General features: G+C 41.3%; 1 protein-coding gene across 2 annotated transcripts; it reads right to left on the bottom strand.

Annotated features, from left to right (window-relative positions):
• Positions 1–205: 205 nt before the first annotated feature.
• On the bottom strand, positions 206–10,955 carry LOC147033372 (uncharacterized). Of its 2 annotated transcripts, none has more exons than XM_085854406.1 (4): positions 10,556–10,955; positions 7,705–7,933; positions 3,262–3,375; positions 206–1,388 (listed from the first exon to the last, which is right to left on the bottom strand). In XM_085854406.1, exons 1-4 carry the CDS (start codon positions 10,913–10,915, stop codon positions 859–861), a joined length of 1,233 nt encoding a protein of 410 aa, XP_085710532.1. In that variant the 5' UTR covers positions 10,916–10,955; the 3' UTR covers positions 206–858. The 2 variants fall into 2 exon arrangements, with proteins under 2 accessions (XP_085710532.1, XP_085710522.1); XM_085854396.1 differs by having other exon boundaries at positions 3,262–3,420; positions 10,556–10,953.
• Positions 10,956–11,255: the final 300 nt, after the last annotated feature.

The following is an 11,255-nucleotide window of genomic DNA, read 5'->3' as shown; positions in this document are numbered from 1 at the left end:
TGGCAATCAAGCTGCCAGACACAGGAAGAAGATGTTCTTTTTTGATGTTGGTGTTTGTTCACAATGTTCTTTGATGTCAAAACCTGCATTTGTCATCGTCTTAGCAGAAACCCATCCATATTGGTTTGGTCAGCAGTAAAATAAAGAGGGGGTGAAGGGCTTCGGGGAACTGTGTAAATAAACAAGGAGTGCTCCAGATGGCATCAACAGTGCAACCGGATATAGAATTTATTAAAAGTGATTCTTCACCATTGAGAGATGGCTGACAGGATAGCTGAGAAGTATGCATACTCGCTCTCAGCTATCTCGCCTGGGTTTGAATCCCAACCCAGCTATAAACAGTCATCCTGGTGATTCACAGGCAAGGCGATTCATCAATGTGTGTGCTGTCCCTCAGATGGACGTTAAACTGGGCATCCCGTCTGCCAGCATTCGTTGGTGGACGTTAAAGATCACATGATGTTCTTCACGAAGAGGTGAGCTATCACCGGCACCATAGCAAAATTCCAAATTCCTGCCCTAACTCGTCGAATGTCAGGCCTGGCCAGCCGGTTCATGAAGACTCGGGCCAAGCTTCCCCCGGCCAACCCCACAATAAAGGTGGGATAATGTTGGCCATGAAAGGACATTATTAGAAGAGGAAGAAGAATCCCTTTCCTTGAAGGACTAGTTAAAATTCATTTCACCTTAAATAATAAAAACAATGAACTTATTCATTTTATAAACTTTATGATGTAATCATTAATGAGTAATAAAATAATTATGCACAAATAAATGAATTTATTAATTTAAACCCAAAATGACCTTCACTTTGTACATTTCATGAAATAAACTATCATCACAAAGTGAACAAAATCATCACAATGAGCAAAATCGAACGGAATCACCAACATGGTTATAAACCCCAATAGCGGGGTTAACGGGGTCCATGAAGTTCCCCTTGAACACATGCAGAACCCGCGAGTCCCCAAAACACCTCAACTCTCCCGCCTCACATTCCAAGAAGAACCCAAACCGTTCAGGATCCCCCGGCACAGTGAGGAGGGTCCGTTCATCGTTGTGCCATGCTGAGTATTGGTTGTAATATTTCTGTAGGCACCAGGATTCAGAATTCCCTCCCAATAAGTGTTCTTTCCCTCCTCCTTTCCTCCCCATCGAGTTGAAAGCGACGCCGATTCTGCACCAACGACTCAAACTCACATCAACTTCCCAGTAGTGACAGCCCGAGGAGAAACTCTCTGAAGAAAGAACTTGTTGATAAACATCAAACCGATCAGGGTGTTCAGGATACATTTGTTTGGTGCTGGTTCGAGTGGCTGTCCTAAGGTCCTGAGAGATCATGATCCAGGGATTTGCAGAGTTCGGGTCCAGACTCGGGGTCCCTCCATCTGTGGATACAATAAGACGTGGTCGTGAACTTTGTTGGACAAATAAACAGAAACACAAACAGACCAACTTATCCTATAATGAGCGGTGAAACCGAAATAAAAACCTTTAAACTATACGTATAAATATATTTTCAAGTGCTTGCGTGTAAATTATTCTTTCACAGATTGACTGTCGTACCTGAAGACCCCAAATTTTGTGTGAAGATACTTCAGAATCTGGGCAAGGTTTTAAGCTGCCACACATCATGGCCTTGACATCCATTTTGAGGCCATCAAAGGCCAATATAAAGTGGATATTGGGGCGTGGGGTCAGGCAGTGCTGACGCCGGCCAGCAGGCAAAAGATAACCCACCATGGGGCCAGTAACCCCATAGTTTTTCCATGTCCATCACATCCTGAAACCACCACCAGGAAAAGGTCACCCAGCCAGGCAGCGCCGGGTATTTCCCCACCTTCCTCCGGGCAGTGTCGGGTAGCCCCTGCTAGTAACCAATTAAAAAACCCAATATATTTTTTTCACTCGATCTCTCCTCTGGTGACAGAGAAGAAACAGAGGTAGAAGAAACAGAAGTGGTTCCCTACCTCCCTTACGACATTGTCTGCTTTAACATCTTGCTTCTCACCGATAAGGCTCTAAACGGACTTGTGCCTTCAAACATTACAGAGATCCTCATACTGAAAGAGTTTACATTTTCCATCAAACTCCGTTCATCATCTGGTGTGCCTGAATGGAACGGAGCCTACACTCACTCTGGTGATAATTCCGTCTTTTGCCACCCCAAAGCTCTGAACCAATCTTCCTCTTCCAATCCATGAAGTCCCTTCATTGGACATATTTAAAACTACACTAAAAAGTATTTATATTTTCTTTTAAAAACAAACTAACCTTCAATAGAATCAAGAGGTCAATAGATTTCCGATGTAGGGATGGCACAGAAACCCCATATGTTTAATACAACACACATCCTCAAACAAACAAAGAAAAAAAAATCCACCAACATAAAACTTGCAAACCTATAAAGTATTACCAAGTCATCTCCGGAGGATTTCACATCTAACAACATTCATTAAACATTTGGACAGCATCGCTGAGCTACAAAACCGACCGACACATAACACTCCGTTTGCTATTCCTCTTCTTTTCAGACAGCCAAACTGAAAATTGGTTTAAAGAACCCATTGTATTTTAAAGTGGGAAGGTCGATGACTGCACAATTTTTTCATAACTCTATAGGATTCCACAAAATAAGCATTTCAACGTAAGCTTTGCTGCATACATATGTGTAGGGCAAGAAAGCTGGATACCTACACTCCAAAAAATAAATATACAAATCAATAAATTTTGCAAAGATTTTGCATGAAAGAGTTACTATTTGTGACCAACTCTGCTAACTTCAAATGTATAGAGGCTGCAAAATGGGTACGAATGTGGACGGAGGTTATGTATTCATCCCGGTTTGTTTGTTTCTCTGTCTGTTTGTCAACAGGGTAAGTATTTTAAAAAGTTAGGGACGGATTCGTACTTGGTGGAAGGGTTGGGTGTGTGACAAAGGCAAATAGATTCGATTTTGGTGAAGATCCAGATCTGGATCCGATAGATTTCTAAAGTGATGCTTCACAATTGAGAGATACGCTAAAAAAAACGATATAATATTTCTGTAAACACCAAGCCTCAGAATATCCTCCCCAACAAGTGTTCTTTCCCTCCTCCTTTCCTCCTGATTGAGAGATAGGGAGATGTATTGAGAGAAAGGGCCAAAAACGTCTGTAAAAGTGCCCATGGTTCTGGGTGAGAAACTATTGAGCAGAATAAATAAATGGTTTATTGTGAGACGTATTCCTTTTTCAGTTTCATTCAGTTTTCATCACTTACCTCGCTCCGCCTCTCTTGCTACCTCTTCAGGGCCGTCGGACTGCAGGTCCTCCACTTTGATCTGCAGGATTTCAAATCCTTCGACCTTGTCACCACAGTTCTTTACACGATCAGCTGTAGGAAGTAGTTCAGAATGTTCATGAACACCTGCACAGCTGCCTGGAAACACAGATCTCAGTTGGGACGGAAAAGGGATCTGAAAATTCCAACAATAAATGAAATAAAAAATAAAAAAGAGGGAAGAAAAAAAAAAAACATAAAATAAATAACACAAATATTTTGCTTGTTGGAAATACTTTTTGGAACAAATTCTCATGACCTCAAATGCATGGGGTCTTCCAAGTGTGTGTGTGTGTGTGTGTGTGTGTGTGTGTGTGTGTGTGTGTGTGTGTGTGTGTGTGTGTGTGTGTGTGTGTGTGTGTGTGTGTGTGTGTGTGTGTGTGTGTGTGTGTGTGTGTGTGTGTGTGTGTGTGTGTGTGTGTGTGTGTGTGTGTGTGTGTGAGATCACTTCCATGTTTCTTTATTCACCATTTGAACCTTTGTCATGAAATTTTCAATTAACCGTTATTTTGAGAATATGGATAAGACTAATGCATTCATTTGACTTTTTTTTAAGCTGTAGGTTAAGTAATTTTATTTTAGTAATTTTGCTGTATGGAGTTAAAGGGATAGCCCATATTTATGTACAACTAAAATGGCCACCAGTCTATCAGTCAGCCATCTTTGATCAGATTGCAAAATAAAGTGATGGGCACATATATGCCATCATATACTGTGCTTGTGCCAAGTTTGAACAAAATCGGACCGTGCATGTCTGAGAAATGGTTGTGCACACATTTAAGTAACAAAATGGCTACCAGTCGGCCATCTTGAATGTGATCTCGGAAAAAGAAAATGAGGTGCATATGTAAAGCCATCTTTTATTATCTGGGTGCCAAGTTTGAACAACATCGGTAAATATGCATGTCCGAGAAATGGTTGAGGGCGTGTTCAACATTGGATTTTTTACAACTAAAATGGCTGCCAGTCTACCAGTCGGCTAACTTTGATCAGATCGCAAAATAGAGTTATGTGCAAGTGTATGCCACAGTGAACTGTGCTTGTGCCAAGTTTGAACAAAATCGGACCGTGCATGTCGGAGAAATGGTTGGGGACACGTTTAAGTAACAAAAAAGCCGCCAGTCGGCTGTTTTGGATCTGATCTCCAAAAAAGAATGACGTGCATATGTAAGCGATCATTCTTTATCTGAGAGCCAAATTTAAACAATATCGGTTAGATGCATATCGAATAAATGGTTGAGGATGTGTTGCGCATCGGGTATTTTTTGCAACTAAAATGGCCGACAGTCGGCCATCTTGGATCCGATCTCGAAAAAAAATGATGTGCTTATGTATATAATCATATGTTGTGTTTGTGCCAAATATGAATAAAAATCGGTCCGTACATTGCCGAGATATGGTTGCGTATACACACACGCATGCACACGAAAATTGAGACCAAATCCATAAGCCCACATTTCGGGCTAAGCCCAACGGGGGCTAAAAACATTCAACCAAATAATGAAGATTTAATGACAGGATAGCACCAAGTTAGTCCAATGACCATTATATATTTTTCAGAAATAAAACATATGGCAGCATCTATTTATTACATACACAGAGGTGTGTTGGTTACTGAGGTAATGAAAACAAAAAGATAAGCAGCAGGTGGTGAGAAAATGGAGGAAAGGAGTTTTCCGATAAGAATGTTGGCATTTATAGTTTTCACCAGTATTCTGACCATCGTCACCCAATAATATCTCCAATTTCAAATGATTGGGTTTCATAGCTTGACAGAAAAAAAAATCATGTTGATAAAGTTTGAATAAATGCCAAATTGTAGTACCGTTTGGTCTTTTTTTAGATCCTCGTGGAGGATCTCTAAATCTTACTCACGTTGTAGTTCTTCATCTTCTTCTTGTGGACTTTTTTGTTTCACAGCCTACAGTTTTCATCGAAACTTCCTGAAACTTGGTGTATATATGTAAAAAATACCCTGCGCAGACAGTAACCATCTCCGATTTTGAAAATTCCTCCTAGAAAAAAAGTTATGACGTCAAAATATCTCCACTAATGGAAATCGCCTAAAAAATTATCTTTGAAACAAGGCAAGCTTTTTGAATTCTGTTTGCAGGAATCGAACAGGGCATTAGCAGAGATGAATTACCGCATATATGATACATCACTATGACGTCATATCAATTTTTATGACGTCATTCCTATTTTTGACATTTGTTTCACAACCCAGAGTTTTCATCTGATCTTCATGAAACTTGCCATGTATATGCAGAAAGCCCACGTGCAGGCAGCAACCATCTCCGATTTTGGAAATTCTTCAAAGAAAAAGAGTTGACATCATAATGTCGCCACTAATGGAAATCGCCTATACCATTACCTCTGAAACTAGGCAAGCTGTTTGAATTTTGTTTGCGGGAATCAAGCCGGGCATGAGCACAGATAATTTATCGCAAACCTGATACATCACTATGGCGTCATATTCGTTTTTATGACGTCATCATTAAGAGGACGAGGTTCTTAGCTCATTTGAGCTTGTTTAACGCCAACATGAAGCTTAAGGTGTGTGTGTGTGTGTGTGTGTGTGTGTGTGTGTGTGTGTGTGTGTGTGTGTGTGTGTGTGTGTGTGTGTGTGTGTGTGTCTTGTTAAAGGCCCAGTCACACCTTGACGTTTTAGCCAGCAATGGCAACGTATTAAAATGTATGTAAAACTCTGGCTTACGTTGAACTTTTGATGTTTTTTTTAAAGATTCGGACGTATTCATAACGACTTGGTCTAATGGATAACATATTAGTAACGGACACAGAACGTTTCGTTGTGTTATAGATAACTTATACCAACGAATGCTGAACCTGTTGTCAGCCTTCACAACCTATGCCCAACGATAGTCTTACATATGCATAGCGCGCTGCACGCATCGCCGACGATGACGTGGCGTAGCCTATGAAAAGGCTGCCGCACAACGATTCAAATCATAACCGCCGCAGAAATGGAAGTGTCAACATCGCAGTCACACCTTGGCGATCTTGCCAGCGTATACCGACCTCTGAAAAATGCGTCTAAAACGCTGGCGCACGTCGAATACGGTATGGGTAAGTTTGGTATGCATTAATAGAACGCTAAAGTACGCTATCATACGTCGTATTAAATGGAGTACGTCTTGTAATTTTAAACATGTTGAAAATTTTACGACGTACTTGCCGTATGACACACGCTCCGCATGCGATGGGAATAAGTTGTACGCATGATATGCGATCGTTGACACACATCGACACACGTAACTTGAAAGGTACTCGTAAGTCGAAACACGTCAAGGTAATGGTTAGCGTCAGTGTTCCAGACTTCCGTTTTTTTTTTCTTTTTTTTCTTCGGTATGACGGTGTTCAGTGTACAGTGCGGTTATGATTTAAATCGTTGATCGGCAGCCTATTAATTATATTATATTATAACCGCAGTAAAAGTCGAAGTGTCAAAATCACCATCATACCGAAGGAAGGAAGAAAAAAAAATAAAAAAATAAAACCAGGGAGTCTGGAACACTGACGCCAACCATTACCTTGATGTGTTTCGACTTATGAGCACCTTACAAGTAACGCGTGTCGATGTGTGTCAACGATCGTGTAACGTGAGTACAACACGTAACTCATAGGTTAGAAATAAGTTTCGGGTACGCTAAACATTACCTCGATGTGTTTCGACTTATGAGTAACTTACAAGTAACGTGTGTCGACGTGTGTCAACGATCGCGTGACATGCCTACAACTTATGGCCAGCATTATGCGGAACGTGTGAGTCATACGCTGGCATAAGTCTTAAAATTTCAAGCATGGAAAATTTGAGGACAACCGAAAAGTACAACATTTAAAACCAGCGTTCAACGACGTATGGCAGTGGTTTTCGGCGTGCTCTCAATGTTATCAAAACTTACCCATAATGTATTCGACGTGAACCAGCGTTTTAGACAAATTTTCCAAAAATCGGCATAAGCTGGCTAAAACGTCAAGGTGTGACTGGGCCTTTCGTCTGCCTTTCTTGTTTGAACGACGGTGCAGTAATTGGTCTTTATTTTGATTTTGACAAACAATGGAATCATGAAAACGAGTGTTTGGAGCTTCATAAAACCATCATCCTGTGCAATTACAATATAGGAAACCAGAACCGTACAACTGTACAGAGCGGCAACAACTCGTCATTTGATGCCATTTGGTTTCCATCATGCGCCGAATGCATGCAAGTTGTGTCGACTCCTTGTTATTTAGCCTTTTCGTCTTCTTTCTGATAAAAGTCGACCAGTCAAGAAGATTCTTACAAATCTATTATTTGTTGTTCAAAATAACAGGAAGATTATCAAGAGTAAAAGCCAATAGGCCAAAATAATTAAAACTTACGTTCTCTCGATGAGGAATCTGCTGGCGGGGCAGCAAAGCACGACTGTTTTGGCAAGATAGGTCTGTTCCTGACAAATTTCTGTGTTGTAATCGCATTGGCACTTTTTTTCTTACGATACTTCCTTGGCTTGAGAGATTTACGGTGAAAAAAAAAAGTTGGTACATTCAGGGTCCGTTTTCGTTTCCCCTCCACGAGCAGACTCTCAAACTGCTGTTCATCAAAATTTTTCTGCAGACAGAATAAGTGCAACACAGATATAACCATCATACATCAATCAGAGTGGATGAACAGTAATCCTTGTAAAAAATATATTTTCCCCTCACATTGGAGTCTTCACACAACAGCTTCTTGGAGAAAATGGAGACTTCTGAAGCTCGTACGTACAGTCTAAATCAAATGATACCCTCGAACAGTTCAGTTTAAGAGGATTTGTCAAACTTGCTATTATCACCACAATTAACACACCACCCATCAAACCAAATGCTACCATGGGGGTACACGTTAAATTTGTTCAAAAAATTCCAACTGCTAGGTATACTCGTGTGTGGGTAACACGGTACTGCACCATACGGCATGTGACAACCACAGGGTGCCGAGTTAAATTATCAAGGACCTACAAAAAGAGGAAGGTTTTTTTTGGGGGGGGGGGGTTGCAACTTTAATTGGAACAAGTCTGAAGACGACGATGGTTCACGAGCGGTATTTGACGATGTAGATTGTTTCAGAAGTCAAGGATGAGACAATGTGATAATGTTTGACCAAGTTATAAAAATGATCAACATGATGTGGTACGAGTGACAGGTTATTAACTGCAAAATGTCGAAAACCCGGTTCGATTCCCACAACTTAAAAAATTTGACCTTTGTGAACTTTAAAGGTCAAAGGTCAAGGATTATGACCTTTGGTGCAAAACTTCCTCTGGAATATTCCAGGAACAATATAACGTCATATAGGCTATATGGCATTTCACACTCCTCGGATTATCCATACTTTGATGAAATCAGCGTAAAAACAAACTTGAAGGGGGTGCCACGGGCAAGGTGTTCACGATAGAGAAAAATGGTTTCAAGACTTTAGGTGGGGAATGACCTCAAGATTATGCATAAAAAATATTGTCATCCTTGCTCTCAAAGTTTGGGCGGTCGTCAGATTTTTATGTCAAAATTCGAAATTTTCTAAGTTCATGAACTTGTGACCTTGACCTTGGAACTAAAATGAAAAATCGAGCTATGTGGGGCTATGCAGGTGCCATTGGGTTAACCAAATACCGAAACCCCTGCCAGATTCGACAACCCCCTCGGAGAAGGTGGATTTTTATGTCAAAATCGCAATTTTCTAAGTTCATGAACTTGTGACCTTGACCTTGGAACTAAAATGAAAAATCCAGCTACGTGGGGCTATGCAGGTGCCATTGGGCTAACCAAATACCGAAACCCCTGCCAGATTCGACAACCCCCTCGGAGAAGATGGATTTTTATGTCAAAATCGCAATTTTCTAAGTTCGTGACCTTGTGACCTTGACCTTGGGACGAAAATGAAAAATCGAGCTCCGTGGGGCTATGCAGGTGCCATTGGGCTACCCAAATACCAAAACCCGTCAGATTCGACAAAACCCCGAGGAGAAGATGCAAATTGAAATCGGCTACCCCCTAAAAACACGTTTTTTGGGCGTGGCTCCGCCCATAATGGGCGGACCATACCCATTTTCAGGAAAACAACTAGATCATGATATAAACCTCCCACCAAAATTTCATCAGGATCGGATCAAAACCCACGGAGCTATGCTCGGTACAGACAGACAGACACAGACAGACAGACAGACAGACAGACACAACAATAACGAATATTGTGGTCACATATTTTTCGTGAAAATATTTTTTCGTGAACCATTACGTTTGATTACGGTTCTTGCACACATTTTACCGACACATATCCAAAGCTATTTTAAGGTACCGGTAAATAGTCTTCCGTATTCCGTAAATCAAATACATGACCAGCCTCTCTGTTGTCTATGCCAACCGCCCTGTCACACTGGATGATCTGAAGCAGGTGTCGTCAGACTATCTCCACGTAGTGCCACATGAGACCTACAGGAAAGTTGGACAGAACTTTGGAGTCAGGATCAATGCCCGTCTGAACCACAGATGGGCACACATCGAGAACGTCAATTACAAGGATTTTGCGTAAATGCCAATTTCAGACCTTGGGCTCTCACCAACTCCAGCAGTGACTGACTGCAACAGCAATCAGTGATAGAAAATACCATGTCATAAGCTTTCGAGAAATGTTTGGTTCACGTTCCTGAAGTTCTGTTTCTTTGTAAATAAACACTTAAAGTTTCTTCACTCTTTTTGGAACTACGTGTAAATCAACTCTCAACACTCATCAATACAATGCTCACAATGAAACACAAAGTAAACAGTTCAAACGACAACGGCAACATGTAGAGCGCACACCTCCACCAGGCTGAACAGTTCACATTTTGTATCCACCGATTAACCAGATCTGGATCTGGACCTGAATCAAAATCGAATCGGATTGTTATCGTCACCTACCCAACTCATCCACCAAGTTTTGTCAAAACTAGACCACAACTTTTTGATATGTTACGATACATGTCGTTTTTGACCCCGATCTCTCAAAGGTGAAGAATCACTTTAATAATTATATAATTCTCATATCCAGATCCAGATTCGGATCTTCACCAAAATCCAATCAATTCATCGTGGTCACACACCCAACATGTCCACCAAGTTTCATCCACAACTGAGAGCATGCAAAGCGTAACCTGCGTGCACCTTCGGTGGCAGAGGTAACTCAGGTAGGTACAGAGTTCATGTAACACCTTACCTTGGGCGCTCTTGATGTAAAGGAAATGGGAAGGGTGTTCACAAGTCTTGCTTTGCGTTTCCGAGCACGTTCTAGATTCGTTTTGTTCGTGAAGTCTGAATAACAGGCGTGATGGTAACCGTACGAAGCCGATGGGTCGAATGGAACAGTCCAGAGGTGACGATGCTCTGCTGAGATGCGTTTTTGCTCGCCATCGAGATTTAACCATTCATTCGCGCAATCACAAGCCTTCTGCCAACTCTTCTCGGAGAAACGGACGATTCTAGTACGATCTTTGGGAAAAAGATGCACTAAACAGAAAGGTTTTCTTTTTTTGGTCGACACCGGTTTCGGCTTTGCATTCCTGGCCGCCGTCGCCATGTTGTCTGCGTCACCCTGGTTACCCCGCCTGGAAGCACGAGTGGCGAATTTGATTGGTCTTGTCAGCACTGTTAAACTGAAAGTTTTCCGAAGGAAAAAAAGACGATTTGTGTTGCACATGATTCGATTGAAAGAAGAGAAAGGTTTTAAAGGTTGTAAAAAAAACAAATACCACTGAATCGGAATTTCACCGCCGTTGATGCATTTGAGAAGCGCTGTCTTTAACACCACCTTATTTCACACGTAAAATTTATTGTGTCTGTTAGTTGTCATTTGGTTCATTTTACACAATGAAAGTACCACGATAATCGATTCAAATTGGCACCTTGGTTCATGTCAC

This window comes from Eptatretus burgeri, chromosome 2 (genome assembly GCF_056783735.1).
Source record: "Eptatretus burgeri isolate ZD-2024b chromosome 2, Ebu_testis_v1, whole genome shotgun sequence".
NCBI classification, from domain to species: domain Eukaryota; kingdom Metazoa; phylum Chordata; class Myxini; order Myxiniformes; family Myxinidae; genus Eptatretus; species Eptatretus burgeri.
The sequence above is the reverse complement of the archived record's forward strand: the minus strand, read 5'-3'. Positions and strand labels throughout refer to the sequence as shown.

What these genes read in the sequence shown, in the direction of transcription:
- LOC147033372 (XM_085854396.1), bottom strand. Translation starts at nt 10,915, where the DNA reads ATGGCGACGGCGGCCAGGAATGCAAAGCCGAAACCGGTGTCGACCAAA. An exon ending in TTACATCAAGAGCGCCCAAG is followed by an intron (nt 7,934 to 10,555) that starts GTAAGGTGTTAC and finishes TTCTGTCTGCAG; the next exon opens with AAAAATTTTGATGAACAGCA. An exon ending in AGATTCCTCATCGAGAGAAC is followed by an intron (nt 3,421 to 7,704) that starts GTAAGTTTTAAT and finishes CTGTGTTTCCAG; the next exon opens with GCAGCTGTGCAGGTGTTCAT.